This window comes from Amblyomma mixtum, chromosome 10, assembly GCF_055824585.1.
Source record: "Amblyomma mixtum isolate Tamu chromosome 10, ASM5582458v1, whole genome shotgun sequence".
Classification (NCBI taxonomy): Eukaryota; Metazoa; Arthropoda; class Arachnida; order Ixodida; family Ixodidae; genus Amblyomma; species Amblyomma mixtum.
Genome location: NC_143021.1, coordinates 66,001,352 through 66,022,667, shown reverse-complemented (window position 1 = coordinate 66,022,667; position 21,316 = coordinate 66,001,352). Strand labels below are relative to the sequence as shown.

At 48.4% G+C, this 21,316-nt stretch overlaps 1 protein-coding gene across 3 annotated transcripts in view; it reads right to left on the bottom strand.

Annotated features, from left to right (window-relative positions):
* Positions 1-21,316, bottom strand: part of LOC149325993 (cytochrome P450 3A29-like) — a 228,896-nt gene that overhangs the window by 16,337 nt on the left and 191,243 nt on the right. For 2 of the 3 annotated variants that reach the window (XM_089564082.1, XM_089564081.1), the window contains 2 exons: positions 17,628-17,836; positions 16,244-16,536 (listed from right to left, as the gene is read on the bottom strand). The exons of the other annotated variant lie outside the window; for it this stretch is intronic. In XM_089564082.1, coding sequence (XP_089420208.1) covers positions 16,244-16,536; positions 17,628-17,836 — 502 coding nt within the window. The remainder of the gene's footprint in view (positions 1-16,243; positions 16,537-17,627; positions 17,837-21,316) is intronic. 3 annotated transcript variants of the gene reach the window in all.

Here is a 21,316-nt window from a genome sequence, read left to right as displayed (position 1 = left end):
GTCCAGCACACCTAGGACACTTGTCACTATTTTGTTGAGGTCGTTCTCTGAAGCAATTAGCAATTCTCAGGGAGCGTTATCTAGGCTCTTAGTGTTAGATTCCCGAGCAAACCGGTAGCTTTGTTCTTGCACTGCAGCGCGTCTGAACCAGAGAAAGTGTCATGTTGGATTTTATGGGACATAAGCAGCTAAGACTGTTATGCTCTAAACACAACGATTAAAGAAGTCTCTCGTAACGAGTGAAGTATGATTTGTGAAATCTGCAGTTTGTTAAGACCTTTGCTTTCTTTAAGAACCTAAAAACATGAGACAGGTAAACAAGTGCATTTTAACCTAAGAGTAGAATTGAGTAAAAAGGGCTGTGGTTTAGTAGAATACAGTAAAATATTTTTTTCCTGAGTTTTTCCAGTTCTGAGCACGAGAATAAAATACGGTTTAGTGTGTTTGTCTCGACATCTTTCATAAACACGTTAGTCTTGTTTTGTCAGTAAGTAGTTACGCGTGAGGTGTGTGTGCGTGCGTGTGTGTGTGTGTGTGTGTGTGTGTGCGTGTGTGTACGTGCGTGCGTGCGTGCGTTCGTGCTGTGCGAAGACAAAATACTATTAGTTCAATGAAACGTTCCTGGTGTCTGCATGACTTGCATTCTCCCTTGTCCGGGTTCGACCGGTAGCCGCTCCGACACAGCGGCACGAAGTATGTTTTCGCCCCGCCCTGATGCTTCGAGTTAGGCATGATTAGTCAATGACACTTCTAGTTCTATGGGCTTAAAGAACGGCGCAAAAAGACCACAGAACCGCGCAGACGTGAGCAAACCGCTTCGTAAACACAAGACACGGGCAATGCAACTGCGGCGATTGCAGCAAGCCAACAAGCGAGGGCCGCTGACGGGGCCTTTACGACAAGCAGTGCCCCCTGGCCGCCACAAGTGGAAGGCAGCACTGGCGCTGCCACCTCCTCCCATTGGGAGGCCCCTCCGCTCGAGACACTAGCTAGTATATTCTAGGCACTATTGCACTGCCCCACATGGCTCAGCGTGGGTGCTGGGGTCCATCTGGTGCACTACTCAAAAACACCTTCCTTCGGGGGTTTCCCTGCGGGCTGTGAGCCAGAGGGGCTCTTGTTGTAAGTCGTCGTATTCTGAAAGACACGCAGCTTACTGTGTTTGTGTCGTCTTTAAGTCGTTTTGTTTCGCCTTTCCATTTATACTCGATTTGTTTGGATTTGAAGCGAATAAGGATCGAAGAGGAGTCCGATTGTCACGTGCTGCAACGAGTGAATGGCGTCAACATCACTTTGCCTGAACTGCTCCAGTCCATTTCATACACGAACTTAATTCATAACAGCAAATTATTCTTCCTTATCATTTACCTAAATGTCCTGCTCCTCCAGATGCCTTTCATTCTCGTCAGGTTCGCTCAAATTTTGCTTCAACCGTTTGATTTATTTTGTGAGGGTTGCTTGCTCTATGCTCTCAAGCCTACCTTGAAGTTTCGCTATTAGTTTGTCCTGTGTTGCCTGATCTCTTTATGAATTCATCATATTTATCTGATAGGAGCCGCCGCGATGGCTCAGTGGTTATGGTGCTCAGATGTTGACCCGAAAGACGCAGGTACGATCCCGGGCCACGGCAGTCGCATTTTCATGGAGGAGAAAGGCTAGAGGCCCCTAGACCCCTAGACTGTGCAATGTCGTTGTACGTTAAGGAACCTCAGGTGGTCTAAATTATCCGGAGCCATCCACTGCACCGTTGATCATAGCCTGGGTCACTTCTGGGCGTTAAATCCCATAATCCATAATCCACCCCATAGTTATCTGATGCTTGGACAAGGAAAGGGTGTTAGGCAGGGAGAAACGTTCTCGCCAATGCTTTTTAACGTCTGTTAACCGGAGGTCATCAGAGGCCTCGACAGACGCAAGCGCTTGTGTCTGTCACTTATTTTCTCTCGTCTCGTTTGTCAGCGCTGTTCCGTCGTTTCTTGGGGGTGGGGGTATACAATGCATTACGGTGCGGGCGATGCGGTGGGCTTTTATGCGAAGCATACTACTTTAGCTACCACTTCAGCCCTTCACCGTGGTTATGCGCCTCCAAATCACGTGATACATGACGTCACACCACGTGACACGATGACGTCACGGCAGTAGAGAAACGGGGGCCCACCTCGCGCCGTCGCTGTGGTTGTGCGCCTCCAAATCACGTGACACGATGATGCCACACCACGTGACCCGCTGACGTCACGGCTGTGGAGAAACAGGGGCGCACCTCGCGCCGTCGCTGTGGTTGTGCGCCTCCAAATCACGTGACACATGACGTCACACCACGTCACACAATGACGTCACGACAGATGAGAGACGGGGCTCCAAGGGGAAAAAACGCGGCGTCTGGTGATGTGGCGGGTGTGCTCCGCATGAGCTCCCGCGAACTTGATCGACAACAGAAAATATTGAAGGCGGAGGACTCTGAGACTTCAAGAGCCGTTTGCCGGAGCAACGGAGCTTCGAAGGGATACAAGTTTTTGATGGTGGGCCCGTTTTCATGATTTTATCGCCATTTCTGTGCGGCCTCGTAGGAGCCGAGCGCTAAGCCTAGCGTTCGACCAACCATCGCAACGTGGTCGGGGACTCCCCGACGCACGCAAGATACCGGAGCTGGCCGAGGTGGCAATTGATGAGAAGGAACGAGAGGAGGATTGCGTCGAGATGACGGCGCCAGAAGATGAAGCAGAAAAGTGAGGTTTTCAAACCGGCTGGTTTAAACGAGAAGGCAAAAGGTATATACCGGATGAAGATGGCGGCAACAGAAATGCGCAGCAGCAACCTAGCCTAGGAAAATTCAAGCCCAAACTAGGGAAGACGCTGGCGGAGAAAGCGGTGGAAAAGAAAATAATAGACCTACCAAAAGGCGCTATAAAGCTGCTCCTCAGACCGAGCGGCGGCATAACGGCGACGTGGGGGCGACTCGCACGCAGCAGCAGTGGACGACACTGGTCAACACGCTTAAACTCGGTCTACTATCCTTCGCAGGCTGCACCTAGAAGCTTTCCGAAGTATTTCCAAGCCGAATGACAAGTGCGCCGGCCTGATCATCTCCCAGGGATTTCTGCGCATCGAGTGGTCTGCGCAGGCCAGGCCCCCAAGCGCAGCATTTAAAAGGAGCACGACAGCGATCCGCTGGCACTCGCACGCAGCAGCAGTGGACGACACTGGTCAACACGCTTAAACTCGGTCTACTATCCTTCGCAGGCTGCACCTAGAAGCTTTCCGAAGTATTTCCAAGCCGAATGACAAGTGCGCCGGCCTGATCATCTCCCAGGGATTTCTGCGCATCGAGTGGTCTGCGCAGGCCAGGCCCCCAAGCGCAGCATTTAAAAGGAGCACGACAGCGATCCGCTGGCACTCGCACGCAGCAGCAGTGGACGACACTGGTCAACACGCTTAAACTCGGTCTACTATCCTTCGCAGGTTGGTGGCGTTTCACTTCTTTTGTATAGCTAGTAACGTCTTTACGCCCACTGCTGCTGCTGCGGTTCAGAATTTTGCTTTGTGATGGATTGTATGGCATGTCACAACCCGGTACCTGATGACGCTGTTTTTTTAACTTGTGTCTCATGTGATTACCCGTACCACCTCGGGAAATGTTCTGGTATATCGGCGAGGAATTTCAAAAGCAAAAGCGAAGCGCTCATATCTACTTGGAATTGCCCAACCTGTGAGTCAGCTCAAAAGCGGCAAGGAAATGTGTCCGAACAATCGCAAGGATCTAACGTCGAGCTCAGGCTTGCTGAGTTGAATGAAAAGTTCGCTTTATTGCTTCCTCTTGTGGCTAAGGTTGACGCCCTTGCACAGCTAGTTGATAAAGTCAATGGCATTGAGGAAGCAGTACAAATGATGTCCGACAAGTATGATACCATCCTAAGCATGCTTGACAAGCAGGCCTCCGACGTTGCGGTTTTGCAGAAGAAAGTTGAGTCTATTGAGCAAGGAAATGCACCAGATACAACAGAACTTAAGCAACAGCTCAATGAGCTACAGCAGTACAGTCGAAGGCAGAATATGGAGGTTCATGGCTTCAAGGTGGAGGCAAATGAAAACCTGCTTGACAAAATGAATGGCCTGGCCAGCAAGCTTGAGCTTCCGCAGTTAGCGAACAGTGATCTTGACGCTCTGCATCGTCTTCCGCAACAAAAAGGGAAAGAACCTAGGGTACTTGTCCGATTTGTTTCAACACATTTGAAAGAAACGTGGATGAATTGCCGATCACGCCTGCAAACTGACGCCCCAGAGATAAGCTTCCTTGATAATCTCACACCCATGAATAAGCGGCTACTGTGGTTGGCACGTGAAAAAGGTAAAGCAAAAGGCTATGAATTTGTGTGGCAGAAAAACGGGCACGTCCTTGTGCGAAAGGCTGCAGGCATGAACGCCATTCGCATCCGAGATGAAAATGACCTGAGTAAAATAGAGTGATTGCATTGATGTATCACTCTTGGTGCGAACTGTTCACGAAATGCCATTCGTAACGCGCGACTGTGTTTATCACGATTCTACTTCTTTTGATGTTCTAAAATCGGCCGCAAAAGCCCGGTCCACATTTTCCTTTTATCACGCAAACGTGCGTAGCTTAAAAAATAAGGATGAGGAGGTCAACATTTTTTTATCTTCTTTAAACCATAGTTTTGACGTATTGGCATTCAGTGAAACATGGTATGTAGATGCTGCCGACATTGTCCACTTCGAAGGATACAGGTGCGAAACCATGTCTAGAAAAAATAAGAAAGGCGGTGGAGTTGCACTGTACATTAAAAATAATCTTTCGTATCAAGCTATGCCCGAGTACAGTTTCTCAACTCTGCACTATGAAACGTTTTTTATCAAAACAAGTGGTTTTGTGTTTGGTGTTGTGTATCGACCCCCTTCTGCGTCTATGCAAGAGTTTTTTACTTTTCTTGATAATGCATTAGATATGCTGTCTTCTGATAAGAAACCAATTGTAATTATGGGTGATTTTAACATAAATGTGTTGGAAGAATCACCGGCAACAAGTTACTTTCTCGACATCATATCTTTATATGGCTTCTCTAACATTATTAATGTGCCTACACGTGTTACTAGCTCCAGTGAGACCCTAATTGATTTATGCCTGACTAATTACGACGAACAGGACCCGACGTCAGGTGTCTTGTTAAGCGATTTTAGTGACCACCTGTCAACCTTTTGCTTTATTCCAAGATCGCGTGCACAAATCACTGCACTTAAATCCTCGGAAATTACGGTTCAGCCAATAACACAGGAAAAAATTCAACACTTCCGAAACTTGGTTTCCTCTATAAATTGGAACGACTGTCTTCGTGAAATCGACCCCAATGTAGCATACAATACGTTTATAGAAACAATAATAGAGTTGTACAATTGCGCTTTTCCTATAGCAATCTTAACCAAGTGCAAAAAAGCACGAAAACCTTGGATTACTTCTGATTTAGTAAAGCGCATTAGAGCCCGAAACCATCTGTTCGGTAGATTTATAAAAACGAAAGATTTGTCAACTCTAGAACAGTATAAAAAAGTTAGGAATAAATTAGGCTCGGACCTAAGGAAATCTCGAATTCGTTACTACAGTGGAAGGTTTTCAGAAATTTACTATGATCCGCAGAAAACGTGGCGTACTGTCAAGGAACTTCTGCAAAGATCGCAAACACAAATCCCGCTTGAAATGGAAATAGGGGGGCAGGTCCTAAGAGGTGAAGCTCTTGCCAATGCAATGAACAAACACTTTTTAACTTCTGGAAATTTTGATGGGGCTGGCTCTGGACATTTTGAGAAATACTTAGAGCATAGGCTAGCAGATACGATGTTTTTATCTCCAACTAGCCCTGCAGAAATCTGCAGCCTAATATATAGCTTAAAAAACAACTGTTCCTCTGGTTATGATGGTATCAAAGCAGCACCAATAAAAGCAATTTCTGACTTAATATGTGTTGTGCTCTGCCATATAGCAAATCTTACTTTAACAACACGCATTTTTCCAGAGAAAATGAAGATAGCGAGGGTGGTGGTCCTTTACAAAGGCGGCACGGTGAACGATCTTGGAAATTACAGGCCAATTTCAGTACTTCCTCTGTTCTCAAAAATCTTTGAAAAGGTTATTAATTCTCGGATTACTAGCCATCTACAGAAACACAACTTGATATGTAGCAGTCAATATGGGTTTCAGAAACATAAGTCAACTGAATCTGCCTTACTTAGTATAAAGGAAACACTTATTCAGAACATCGAAACTCATATCTATACCCTGGGCATATTCTTAGACTTTAGCAAAGCGTTCGACTCCATTAAACATGACATACTTATTAAAAAACTCCCGTTTTATGGAATACGAGGCATTTCCCTTACACTACTAGAAAGTTATCTCTCAAATCGTTCCCAATATGTCGTTGCCAATAACGTTAAATCTGAACTTAAAAACATAATATATGGCGTACCACAAGGCTCCATACTGGGTCCTATGTTATTCCTTCTCTATATTAACGACATTGTATCAATACCAGGCACGCCAGAAATCACTCTCTATGCAGACGACACCAGCGTTTTCTTTTCTACACCTAATTTATCAACTGCAGCTGCTACTATAAATATATGGCTGACCAATTTGTCACAGTGGCTTGCAGCCAACCAACTAGCACTCAATGTTAATAAAACCAAATATATTGTATTCTCTTCTAGCAACAGACCAATTCACCTCGCTAATCCGATAATTTTCCAGTCTCGACCTTTAGAGCGCGTTACGCAAGTGAAATTCTTAGGCGTACAATTCCACGAAAATCTCCTCTGGACACCACATATTCAGCGCATTAAGCGTACCATAGCACAATGCATTGGAATGCTCAACAGGCTTCGCCCATTTCTACCGCTGCGGCTAAGGCGCCAGCTTTATTTCAGTGCAGTTCATTCAAGGTTGCGTTATTGTTTGCTTATCTGGGGAGTCACTGGAAAAGCAAATCTTGAAAGCCTTTTTTTATTGCAAAAGAAATCTATTCGCTTTATCGAAAATTTATCAAGATATGACTCCACATCCTCCTACTTCCGCAAAAACCAAATACTACCTATACAAACATTATATTATGAGCGACTGTCTCAGGTGGCATTCTTGGAACTCATTGCCAATCATCAACAATTTTTTTCTAAATACATGACCGATCAAACACGATATGAATTCAGGCACACAAAAATACAGAAACCAAGAAACAGAACAAACTATGGTAGGCAGTCTTTAAACTGGCAAATCCCAAACCTTTTGATCTCCCATCCCGACTTAATTGATATTATGGAGAAATCTTCCTCTCTCTTTGCTTTTCGTAAGCGGGCGAAAATTTATTTTCAGGAAAATGCACTATAATTCTTTTTTTCTGCTTACACCTTTCTATTGATCGCACATTTGTTTTATTTTTTGTGTACACAGTTAGTTTCTATATATATGTGGGATCTGTATCTGCTCTTGCACTGCTCTGTTTTGTGTTTTTTTCTCTATTTTGTTTTTCTAGGTATACTATTAGTTTCCATACATATTTTTGATTTATGCTCTTGCACTGTCCTTTCCTGTGATTTTTTTTTTTAGACGTTGTCTCTGCTAATAAGAATATAATGTATGTTTCTATTAGGAAGTTGTGTTGCACAAACATTTACACTGTGATCATTATATTGTTTATGTATGTGTATATATGTGCCCCTTGCTGTTGTGTTCGAGTGGTGCTTAGGGCCCAGTCAGGCGGATTGATCTTCGCCTTTTGCCCTCTGCACCAAGGCACTGTGTTGTCTAAATTTTCATGAATAATAATGAATAACGTGGAAGAATTTGAAGTTGCGAACGCGCTAGCGCAAGAAGCAGGGGTGGATCCGAAGGTGCTTATGAAGGAAGACGTGGTCTCGATAATCATGACACAACAAACCATCTTCGTTGCATCAGCAAGCGAGGACAGGGCTGTGAAGTACCAAGACGCCAAGAAACTGACAATCAGAGGGAAGACGGTGAAAGTAAACAACCATGCACCGATGCCGGACGGCGCGGGCAAGGGAGTCATACACGGAATTCCTATGACCATGAGTATGGAGCTAATCAGGGAAACATTGGACTGTGACGCGAACCCGCCGATATTGGGCGTACGGAGACTCGGGGACTCAGGCTCCCTGCTGATTCTCTTCGAGGGAAGCGAGGTGCCTTGGCGGGTGAAGTGTCTGGGATCTTTCAAGAAATGCTGGTTGTACAAGAAGAAGCTAGAAGTGTGCGTGACATGCGGCCTACTGGGACACAGAACTGATGTATGCCCAGACCCAAAAAAACTGAAGTGCCGAGGCTGCGGCAAGGAGAATCCGGAGCAGGGACACACGTGCATCCCCGTATGCCAGCTGTGCGGGGGAGCCCACATGCTGGGCGACAGCAAGTGTAGGAAGATGTATAGGAAGCCGATCGTGGCGACGAAAGACGCAACTAGACGAGAAGATGGGAAAGACGGAGCAGCGCAGGCCAAGGACGGGCCCAAGGGAAGGTCCAGATCCGGGACGCCCTCGAGATCCGAGCCCGGGGCGAGACTCACGGACAAGGAGTTCCCGAGCCTGCCGTCCAGGGAGGACCCGAGACTACCCAAGACGGGGCTCGAGGAAACGGTAAGCTTCGCGAGCAAGGTCACCCAGGCTAACCCAGAAACAGTAGCGCTGAGGAAGGAAAATGCAGAGTTGAAGGCGAAGATAGGGAAACAAGAGGCAGAATTAAAGAGGCAAGGAACGGAAATTGCGGAGCTGAGGAAAATGATAGCAGAATTAGTAAACAATAAGCCGAGGTCGGTGGCGCCTCCCACGCAAGCGGCAGCGCGAAAATTGCCGGAGGCGAAACCGGAGATAGAAGAAGCAGACGAGAAAATGGATACGGAGGTGGTTAGACCCTCTTCGATAAAGCGAAAGGCGCCCGAGACCGACCCCCTTGTGACGCTGGAGAGGAAGCTAACGAGTAAATTTGGAAGCAACATTGATAGGCTGGAAACGCAGATGCAGGAAGTGAATGTAAGGTTAAACGCTCTAGGGGACATTATGGGTTCAATGGACAAGAAAGATCCTAGCGGCATTAAACGGCCTCACTGAGAGGATGGCGAATACGGAGAGTGTAGTTTTTTCCAACAATGGACAGGAATCAAAGTAAGAAAGAGAACGCCACCATTTGGCAATGGAATTGCCGAGGGTACCGACGGAAGCGAGCGCTATTACAGCACCACGTGCAATATGTAGAAGACAAACCAATTGCTATAGCGCTGCAGGAAACTGGGGGAAATCAGGTAAAACTGGCCGGATACCAAAGTTTCTATAGCGATAGGGGTGAAAAATGCAGGGTGGCCACGCTGGTGAAAAGGAATATAGCAACCCTAGAGCACGAAGTGAGTACGGGGGACATAGAAGCGGTAATGCTAGAAATGATTACGGGACGCAAGAGAGCAAAAAGCATATTTCTGCTTAACATCTACAGCAACCCGAAGCAGAAGAAAATGAAATTCGGAACGATATTTAGAAAAGCCATCAAACTGGCCGGCCAGAGCCCGTTGGTGATCGTGGGGGACTTTAACGCGGCACACCAGGAATGGGGGTACGCGAGGCAAGATCCGAAGGGCAGACATCTCCTTGAGGAGTCCCAAAATCTCAGACTTACCTTGCATACCGACCCATGTGCGCCCACTAGAGTAGGTAGCAGTGTAAGTAGAGACACCGCGCCGGACCTCACCTTCAGTAAAAATGCAGGCAGGGTAGAATGGGCAAACACCAGAGAAAATCTGGGTAGTGACCACTTCATCGTAGCTACGAAGCTGGGAGAAGGAATCAAGCTACGGAAACTCAAACAGGCGAGAATAGTGGAATGGGACAAATTCCGGGAGATTCGCAGAAGCCACAAAGCTAAGGAAATTGGAGACATAGGAGACTGGACAAAACAGCTGAGGGAAGATGCCAGGCACGCGGAAGCAGTAGCTGAAGGGGAAGATGCACCGGAGATAATGGATAGCAAGCTAATGAGCATGTGGAAGGAGAAGGAAAGGCTCGAGAAGAGACTCAAGTCTCAAAAATGGAACCGAAATTTAAGGCGTTCGTTAGCCAGACACACCAAGGAAATGGAAACGTATGCTATTAAACTAAACGAGCAAAATTCGTACGCCAGGTGCGGCGAAATGGAAACGGGCATGAGCCTAGCAAAGACGTGGAATATATTGCGGCATCTCCTCGACCCGGGAAAATCTAAACAGGCAGCGAGCGCTAACCAAGTGAAAGCGAGATACGCTTTCCAGGGGACGGACAAACAGCTGATGGACAGGCTCAGGGACATTTACATAGGGGACGCGACAGAAGTACGACAGGCAGAATATGGAGGAGCGGAAAATGAAGATCTAGACGCGGACATTACGGTAGCGGAGATCAGAGCAGCTATCGCTGAGCTAAAAAATCGCTCGGCCCCTGGCCCGGATAAAATATCCAATGTCATGCTCAGGAATCTAGACAACGACTCGATAGATGCAATTGCGCGGTACATGAACAAAGTATGGACGGAAGGTAAATTGCCAGAGGAATGGAAGCAGGCAGAGGTTGTTCTCATCCCCAAGCCGGGAAAAGAACCAAAATTGGAAAACCTAAGACCGATCTCGCTAACGTCTTGCGTGGGGAAACTCATGGAGCACGTAGTGCAAACGAGGTTAACGAGATACATGGAAGATGGAAACCTATGGCCGCACGAGATGGTGGGCTTTAGACCTAAGCTCAGCACGCAGGATGTAATGCTCAGACTCAAACATGACATTGTAGACAAGAAAGGATTACATGCCAAGGTGATCCTAGGTCTTGACCTCACGAAGGCCTTCGACAACGTCCGACACGAGGCGGTGCTCAGAGGTCTGGAGGAGGTAAACGTGGGCAAGAGAACATACGACTACATCAAGGACTTTCTCCAAGGGAGGAAGGCGGTGATTAAATTCCACGACGCAGAGTCCCCCGGCATAAGGCTGGGCAGCAAAGGTACCCCGCAAGGCGCCGTACTGTCCCCCTTCTTATTCAACATAGCGATGAGAGGTCTCCCGGCCATGCTGAACAAGATCCCTGATCTAAAATTCAGCATGTACGCGGACGACATAAACATGTGGATGAATAACGGAAGCGACGCGGAAATTGAGTGGAGTCTTCAAAGGGCAGCAGACGTAGTGGTGAAGTACGCGGCCGAAAGAGGCCTGGCGTGCTCACCGCAGAAGTCGGAGCTCTTCGTGTACAATAGCAACAGCAGGAACAAGAGAGACGTAGAAATTAAAGTGGTGGTGGGAGGCCTGGAGGTGCCCAGGGTCGAGGAAATGAGGATCCTAGGCATGTTTATCAACAAGAAAGGCAACAACACCAATACCATAAAGAAATTAGCCACATATGCAGACCAAGTGGTAGGCATATTCAGGAGGGTAGCGGTAAAAGGGCGAGGACTAAAAGAAAGGAATCTCCTGAGAATGTCGCAGGCGTACGTAATAAGTCGGATCTGCTACGCGACGCCGTACCTAAACATGAACAAGGCAGAAATAGAGAAGGTAGATAGAATATTGAGGAAATGCGCCAAGCGAGCTCTGGGACTTCCGGTATCTACGTCGACGGAGCGGCTTGAAAAAATGGGGGTACACAACAGATGGGTTGAGCTGGCAGAGGGGGTGAGGATATCCCAATTAGAACGGCTCGGCCAGTCTGAAACGGGCAGGACAATACTCGAATGGGTAGGAATCCGGCCAGAAAGTAGCACGCACAAGATGGTAAACATCCCGGCAGGAATCAGGGCCACGATATGCGTCCCACCTATGCCGCGGAACATGCACCCCGTGTATAACAAGGAAAGGCGAGAACATAGGGCTAAGGCCTACGAGAGGAAGATGAAGGAGCGACCGGCAGACCAGGTGGCGTACGTAGACGCGGCGTGCGGACAGCACGGGGCGGCTGTATCCGCTGTGGTCGACGGGGCAGGAGTACCAACGGTAGCGGCTTCGAGCCGCACGAGAGGTGCCAATGCAGCGGAAGAGTTGGCGATAGCGCTCGCTTGCGTCGGTACCAAGGCCACGACGATTTTAAGTGACAGCAAAACTGCAGTAAGAAACTTCGCGAAAGGAAGAATCTCGGAAGAGGCCAAACACGTCCTCGAGGCGAGGCCGATAGAACGTAACATAGAGATAATATGGATCCCAGCGCATGAGTCTATTGCAGGAAATGAGGCTGCACACGAGCTTGCCCGAGCTCTCTATCACCGGGCGGCCGCAGAGCAGCCCTCCCGCATAGACATGAAAGATAGCCTAATTTCATACCACGAGATCACGGAACATTATAAGCTGAGCAGGAGGGTCTATCCGCCGCCCGACCGTTCCCTCGCAAAAGAGGAGGCAATTGCGTGGAGAAGATTGCAAGGGGGGAATCATATAAGCCCCTTCTGGGTATACATAACAATCTCCAAAGAGGAGAAAGACCAATATTGTATAACGTGCGGGGAGAGGGGCACTCTCGACCATGTCATATGGGAATGTGCTGGAAGCCCGGGCGCCGAGCAAAAGATAGAAGATAGAGAAGCCTGGGAGACCTTGCTGCGGAGCGAGGACCCCGCTAAGCAGCAACAAGCCATCCGCCTGGCGGCTGAGGCCGCGAAGAGACAATGTGTCTTCACCAGACCTTAGTTTGCGAGGCTCCTAAGTAGGGCTCCCTTAGGCCTGCGTGCCGGGGGGTCCAAAAAGGAGTCTCATTTCGGTGGAAGTAAACGTTTTGATGATGATGACGGGGCTCCAACTTGTGCCGTCGCTGCGGTTGCACGCCGTGTGAATCTTGTGGTATGGTGACGTCACACTCCCGCGCATTTCGAACGCGCGTTCACACTCGGTGTAGGTGAAACGCTCGCTCCACCGGGCAGGCGGACGCGGCTTCCGTGGCAATCCAGGCGCTCACCCAACGCGCGTCTCGGGGTTAGTCGGCGTTCCGCTGTAGCCATGCCGTTGTCTTCCCCCACGACGAAGGCTTCTAGTGGTTGTATTAAAATGACCAAGTATTCAACCAAGGAAAGCCATGTATTACCAAGCCTAGCCATCAATATGCTTCGCATCTGACTAGGCTTAACCTTAGCTAAGCCTCAGCCATTTTTTATGTGCTGGATATCGGAAGGCAAAGAATGGAAAAATTTATTTAAGAAAAAGGCTACGGCGTGAGACCAGAGGGTAAGTTTATTTGATTGATGAAATGCTGGGAATAATTGGACAAAATGAATCGTGTTGCATGGTTCTGAAATGACGCGAGGGCGTTAGTAAGGTTACTGCGGTGTGGGCCAAAAGTAGCATTAGCCTACATGTTTGGAATGCAAGTTGTTTAACAGGGGGAGAAACTAGGGAAAGGTTACGGCGTATATAACCTAGAGCACGGTTAGCCGAATTTATTATGTGATTAACATGACATGTCCAAGTTAAGTCAAGTCAAATATACCCACCGAGATATGTAAAATATTGAGTTTTTGCAGTTTGGATGTTACTAATCTTATAATCAGGCACAACGTACTTACGACGATGGTGGATGGGCATAAAGACAGTTTTAGAGACATTTAATGATATGAGGCTGGTGTTACCCACATCCTGTATACGAGTAAGGTCATGCTGTAATGTGAAGTGGTCAGTGCGGTTCGTTATTGCTCGATAAACTGCGCAATCACCGGCCAAGAGGCGGATATAGGAAGAAATGTTTTAAGGCAGGTCATTAATGTATATCAAGAAAAGGAGAGGTCCAAGCCCGGTACCTTGCGGCACGCTTGAAAGCACGTTTGTTAAGGACGAAGATTGTCAGTTGGCATATACGAACTGCTGACGGTTAGTTTAAAACCCTCGAACACAGCTTAGAACACACGGATGCATGTTAAGCCGTGATAACTTAAGTAGGAGACGACCATGAGGAACCTTATCAAGTGCTTTTTCGAAATCTAAAAATATTTTGTCAGTGGTGGTGTTGCAATATAGGTTTAAATGTAAGTCGTGAAGAAAAAGAGCAAGTTGAGTGCCACAAGAATGATCTTTGCGAAAGCCGTTTGACGTGAATGAACAACATTTACGGATGTTAGGAAGTTAGTAATATGAGAGTATAAAATATGTTCAATTATTTTACAAGATACGCTTGTTATCGAAATCGGGCTATAGTTACTTGCTTATGCACAGCTTCCTTTCTCGAAGGCTGTGATGACCTTGCCCACCTTCCAGTCATGTGGAATCGAACTGGTGTTGAGCGATTCCTGGAAAATGACTGAGAAAAACAGACTGCACACATGTGTAGTATTTTTCAGCACCTTAGCGTTGATACAGTCCACGCTGGTGGATGACGAATTCTTCAATGATTCAATGGCTTTGCGAATGCCGATTGCATAAAACGGTGCATTTTAGGGCGCAGCTCTGTAGCGCCCGTTCCTGCATTTCGCGGCGTCGCCGTTGTCCCTCGTAACCAGCTCCGCTGCCGGGGCAGCCCTCTGCTCTAGCTGCGCGCGCTCCTGGCGCCATTACTCCCGCACGCCCAAGCCGAAACGCACAGCCGCCGCCGCGTTGCCTTGCCAAAGTGAGGCGAGCCTTGAGCAATTATTGTGGGCCTCTTAATTGTCGCACAGGCGCGTGGAAAATATGTTCGAATCAGCGTAAGGTCTACCATACAACTGCTAGTCGCTACTTTAGTAAGCCATGAATCGGCAGTCGAACCGTCAAGCAGCACATACATGGGTGTCTACGGGGGCCATTTGTGGAGCCCACGCCGTTGTGGGCCGTTGTGGAGCCCATGCGCGCTACTGAAGCGCCACCCACCAAATACCTCCCGCCCACCGTCACCCTCCGAAATATTTCTGTTGCGTGTGCGAAGACTCAGCTTAGGGTAAAAATATTCATTGGAGGAAAAGCATCAAAGTAATCATCCAGTGTAAATCTAACTGCTTCTGCAGATTTGTTTGATCAGGTGTCTGATCGTTTTGTATTTTTAATGCGATAAGGTTTGGAGCGCCTCACCACGAAAAAAGAAACACGGCGTGTTTAGTCAAATTCCCTGGTTGGTAGGGAGGTTCGGTGTGTGGTGTCATAATAACTCGTGACAGGATCAAGTTGGCAAGTGGCAGTTAGCATGGCCGAGCGTCGATTGGTCTCCGGTATGTGCGACGTCATGAGCCCACGTGACAAGGCCGAGCGCGGTGGCGGGTCGGCCGCTCCGCTCCGTTGTGCGCAGACGTGTCTACACGGCTCCGTATACCAGGTGGGAATGGAGCTATAATCAACGCCGCGCGCGTCTACCGCAGCGGAAAATCCCCGCAAGTGAGAGGGCGACCACGAAAGTATGCCGTGGAAGATGGAATACCGGCGGCTCCATATCGGCCAGCAGCAATGACGGAGGAGGAGAGGCAGGCCGAGCGGACCTCAAAATGTAAATAAGTATCTCCTAAATTTCCCTTCTTTTGTCTCGCAACCGGCTTGGACACGTGTACGCTCTCTACAAATGTTAACAGCCACAAGCAGTCCTCATCACTGCTGGGCTTCCCTTCCGTGCAGGACGGGTGCAAAGCGCCCGCAGCCGACGCCGTGACTGGCACAGTAACCCGCATATAGTTTCGGAGGAGGACGGTGCAACGGTGACTTCAAACGTGCGTGGTATGATTTGATGGGGTTTAACGTCCCAAAGCGACTCAGGCTACGAGAGACGTCGTAGTAGAGGACTCCGGGTATTTTCGGCCACTTGGAGTTCTTTAACGCACACTAACATCGCACAGCACACGGACCTCTAGCATTTCGCCTGCATCGATAAGCGACTGCCGCGGCTGGGATCGAGCGCGCGTCTTTTGGGTCAGTAGCCGAGCACCATAACCACTGAGCCACCGCGGCGGCTCATAAGTGCGTGGCGCATACGTGTGTGTAGTGCCATTTTTATTTCTTTAGCTTATGTTCACAGCGCGTGTCGTTATATACTATTGGCTATGTCACAAACTGTGACCGCACACTCTAGAGGGCCTCCTAGCATCATAACAACCTCTCGGCAAATCGGTTGGAAATCGTCGTTATAGTACATTGGTTGCTTCTGCGCCCTCAGTATTTGCTAAGACCGCTTAAAAGCGGGCGAACTTGTGCTCTCTTCCTGCGGCCGCCCACAGGAACCTCCTCATGTCGGTGATCTTCGTCCCGAGCGTTCACACGCCAATCAATCAGCCTGTCCTTACCTGGCAGACTCTGGATGCGAGCCCTCGGCACCAGCCTGTGCCTCGAGCATCAGCTGCAGCATGTCAGTGGCCGTCGGCTTGTGATCCTGGCGCCGCAGCGCGATGACCTGGCGCAAGTTATCAGTCATCCGATGCGTGACCTTGTAGTAGTCGCTCAGCCGGTAGAGCGCAGTGAAAACTTTCCGCAGAAACGGGAACCGGATAGCGTTGTGAACCGCGGGGCTCTCGGCCTCCTCGAAGATTTTGCGCACCCCCAAGAGGAGTGGGTCGTTGGGATTCTTCTGGCAGTCCACCTGCGCGTTGCGTGAGCCGCGTGAACGCTCACACCGCTGACCATACTCGCCCCAAAACTATGCGGGATGCCAGTTCTGGGACGCGAGAAGCCCTCTACGTTTTCTCGAAACACAGAGGTGGTATAGTTAAACTGTTCACGCCAGAACCCCCATGTTAGCACGGTATACTGGACCCATAGGCCATTGGCAGGAGAGCAGTTTTGGGTATGGCATTGCCAGCTTCACCTGAGGGTTACTAGGCCCTGAGGTGGAACTCGCAAAGCCTTTTAGTTCCACGATCCCAGGTGCCTCGGGGTTTTGCCCACTTATGACACCCAGGACTCCCTTTGCTTTAGCTTGGCTCTGCTGCGGCTGCTGCTTTGTAGCTGAGCCAAACAGACGAACGACGTTACATATTAGAAGACGCTCTGCATCAGAAACGCGCCTGGAAACTTATTCGGGGCAAAAATGTAGGAGGATATTGCCTCAAGAACGGACCAGTCAACAGCAGTTGCTATTGCACAGCAAGTATACTAGCCGCATAAAACGGCAAGTTGTAACTTGCATCTCGTCGCTGTCTTTTTCATGAAATATACTTACATGTGCCAAGAATTCATTTGACACCCACCTGCCATTTCCGATGGTTCGCTCTAATAAGTTTGGGATATAGTTTTGCCGAACAAAATCCTGCTTTTATTGATTTTTACTCTGGATAACCGAAGAGGGAAATCACTTTCCTGCAGCACTGAAACTCGTCAGTGACCCCCATGATGACGATCGGTGATGACTCAAGGATACCTCAGCTAACACTGCGTAGACAGCAATATATTTTGTTAAACTATGCTGATTCTACGGTGTGCTCTATTGTATTTCTTTTGTGTAACCACTCCCATCATCAATGCCTTTAGACCTAGGTTATATTCAAACAGATATACTAATTTCTATGTCTTTAACAAGTCCCAAGGTACTGGTGAAAGAGCACTTTCTTGTCCTCGGGCCGCCGTAATAATACAACCGCCCAAGGCACGAAGCACTCGCCAGCGGTCAGGAGCCGAACACGTCAACCTCATCGTCGGCGAAAGTGAGGCTGCATGGGTGAATGAACGGCGAACCTGCCAGGCGAATGCGCACTTGGTGATGACGTCTAGGGAGTAGCCCTGGGCCGCCTTGAGCATGTCCACGGGTTCGTGGGACCGGTACCGCTCCTCCAGGACCTCCATCATGCCGTCCACGCAGCTACGCACGATCGGCGCCATCTGCTTCATTTTGAGCTGGCTGAAAGTCGGGTTGAGCACGGTGCGTACCCGCTTCCACTCGGAGCCTGCAGACAGACCGAGCACTGGTCGGAACACGCCGAGCTGGCACCAGGTTTGCCTTTGTTTTGAACTGGCTATAATGCTTTGCGCTTTAGATAGATAAACGTGATTGCAGGGAAAGGAGCTACGGGCCAGGTACATGAACACGGCAGATACAGGAAGCCATGCGGGCGGTAGGAAGCGGTAGTGTCTCAGGGTCACACTGGCCTCTCAACTTGTTCTCTGTTTTTGAAGCTGTTCCCTTTATGTCAAGAAGGTGAAGCACGAACTAAAATGGTTTGGTTTGGTTTATGGGGTTTAACGTCCCAAAGCGACTAAGGCTATGAGAGACGCCGTAGTGGAGGGCTCCGGAAATTTCGACCACCTGGGGTTTTTTAACGTGTACTGACATCGCACAGTACACGGGCCTCTAGAATTTCTCCTCCAAAGAAATTCAACCGCCTCGGCCGGGATCGAACCCGCGTCTTTCGGGTCAGCAGCCGAGCACCATAACCACTCAGCCACCGCGGCGGTGGGAACTAAAATGACACCAGCTTTCTTGAACGTGGTGGTCCCCGTGTTGCTAGCCGGGAGTAGGGACGCCAGGAATAACAGCAATGTCACGACCCCACATACTGCGCGTGTCCACATGGGACGGAGAGGTAAAGGGACACCGTTTGACTCAGAACAGAACAGATATATTCCAGAATTACACATTATGGCGAATATAACGCAGAGGGTAGGGTGATCATGCTAACATGCTGCTGCGTTGACGCCAGAGCCTTCTTCAGCAGGAACGGTGGGGCAGTGGGCTTTTTCTCGTTGTTACCCGTCCATTAAGGCTATCCTTCTTTTCAAGCTGGAGTGTCTCCCTCGCGCTCCCCTGCACGCCGGCGACTGCGGCATTCCTCGTCTTCCCCGCATTTTCGCACGGCCAGATGACGGCCAGGCTGCGGGCCTTCAGACCCGCAATGAGCCTTCGAACCCGACAACCGACGATTCCTAGTGTCGTACAGTCTGTCGTTCAAGTGCCTCCGAGGTCCCACAAGGGGAACATGTCGCCGGAGATAGCGGCCCTCTGGAGACGCGCAGCGCACTGTCACAGCACAATTATGCCGACATCCGTCATACTGATAGCCTATTCACCAAGCAGATAGTTTTTCTTCCTCTCCTGCTTTTTAGTACGAAAGCAGTACTCCACGGGGTTAAATCCAACCAAAAATCTTGTGGTGTCCCTGACTTTGGGGATGCAGAAATAAATTTATAAGGTGCACTTAAGTCTCCTTACGTGCGGAAATGCGGAAGTTGGGCGCAGTCCGGCACGTGCGCCATCTGCTGGGCCAACGCCGTACATTGCGAGGGGGTTTTCAGTGGGTGCCGCATGAAGGCGCTACGACTGCACTCCAAGCATGGATGAAATTTACCCTAAACGGAGGAAACTTGGTACTCGTTTGATTGCGAAACCTGTAATTAATATGCTCATAATTACTCATGTAGGCCTCAGTACATACCTCGAAGATACTTTTTTAAGGACTGCGCATTCTCTACACGGGCCTTTATTCAGCTTCGAACGTCGAATAGTCGTGGCGGAGTGGCAACAGCCCAGTCTCACACGCTGGCGGCCGCGGTTTGATTCCCACCTAGACCAAAATTTCAATTTTATACTATTTTCTTTTCATATGATTGACAGTTCGAGAGGACGCTTTAGCGGACAGCCTCTGTCTACAACTTCTCCACTGATGAGCCAGTAAGGGTTTCGCCGTAACCGCGACTCTATTTCGAACCCCCAGCGGCAGATCAGCTTCTCTGGCCACTGCGACGCTTCGTGTTAAACTGCAACACACTCTCGCGCTGTCTTTATCGACTTGCATCTGCGGCACGAACAGATCAGCTTAATCTCGATCAGAGCTTCTCGATCAGAGATCTAATACCGTCGCCAGCCGTAAAAACGACCCAGCAAAGGAAACCCACGAGCCAGCTAGGCTGAACACGTGCTTCTGCATGTCTACTCGGTTTAACGAAGCTAAAACCCTGCCACATTTTTTTTCCTTCACGAGACCACCAAACCTGTCTGACTGCGGTGGGCTTTTCTCCGGTCAGAAGGACAGCAGGAACTCGCAATGAATGAGAGGCCCATCGCTGAGAGGCGTCGTATAAGAAGGTTTCATCCAGTCTGCCGGAACAACACGCACGAACAGTATCCGAGGCATAGTGTTGGTAGGTTTAGAGGTTTCGCGATTTGCGCCGGGAGGTGGACTGAGGCTGTCCGGGTTGCTTATTTCGTGGACGAGCGACCCCGGAATGCCTGCAAGCAGCCCCTAAACATTATTGAGGCTGAACCGTCGATTTCGGTGGAAATGAGGCGGAGAGTAGTGGTTCTATGAGCTCCCTGGTGTCGGCGTCGCTCGGAACCTATGCAAATATGCTGCCGCTGTTTTTCTTTCCTTTCGATCTTGTCAAACCACTGTCCAAATGAAAAATGACCGACCCTCAATCAACCGGCGTTCTTCTTTTCAGCACGCAACTAGTCTATTTTTCGGCAATGGGTTACCTAGACCTAGGCTAGGCAGCCCACACTGACGTGACAACTGCCAAAGCTTCTCGACTTTCGCATTTTTTTTTTACAAAGACCCTCCATTTGACAAATGTCAGGCCAGTGTTTGAATATTCTCATGGGGCCCTTTCACCGGTACTCTCACGGACAAGTTGGAAAGGGCACAGAAACGCGCTGCAGGGTTTGTCAAAAGAATTTTAATTTTCATGTAAAGAGCTGAGAAATTCGCGACCGTACTGGGTGAAAGGCTTCGTCAACCCGGAGAAAAATCTGCACTTCTTACACAGTATATACAACGACTGTACTGGTATTAATAAAAACACTTATTTAAAGCAGCCACATTACATATCAGAGAGAGTAGACGACACAAAAAAAGTTAAAAGTTATTAATGTAATGCCGTATTAATGTATTCAAGTATTCATTTTCCCTAACACAATTCTTGACTGGCATAATCTTTCAAGTCTGTCGTTTGCGTACCCAATTTTCAAACAGTTATTGAAATGATCAAATAAATAAATAAATAAATAAATAAATAAATAAATAAATAAATAAATAAATAAATAAATAAATCAAACGTTTTTATTTTCATCACAAATTGATGAGGGTTGGTTCAGGCAAAAAAGTGGAAACAACTTCCACTTGAAACAGCCTGAACCACCAGTATACATGACTTGCCGCGCGGGGGGACACGTGTATAAAACAAAACAAAAAGAACACGAATAAGATTTGCATGTGAAATAAAGCGCAAAACATTTGGTACTTAAGCTGTACATTCTAGTAATTCAAAAAACATGTCAAGCAAAGCGGTCACTAGATCTCAAATATACAAAAAAACAAAAAAAGTGCGTCAAGTGATCGAAATGCGGTCTCGGGCACAAACAACATATATAACATTACAATCGTAAACATATGTCCCGGATGTCTCTCTGATTGCAGGTGTCAATACAGACG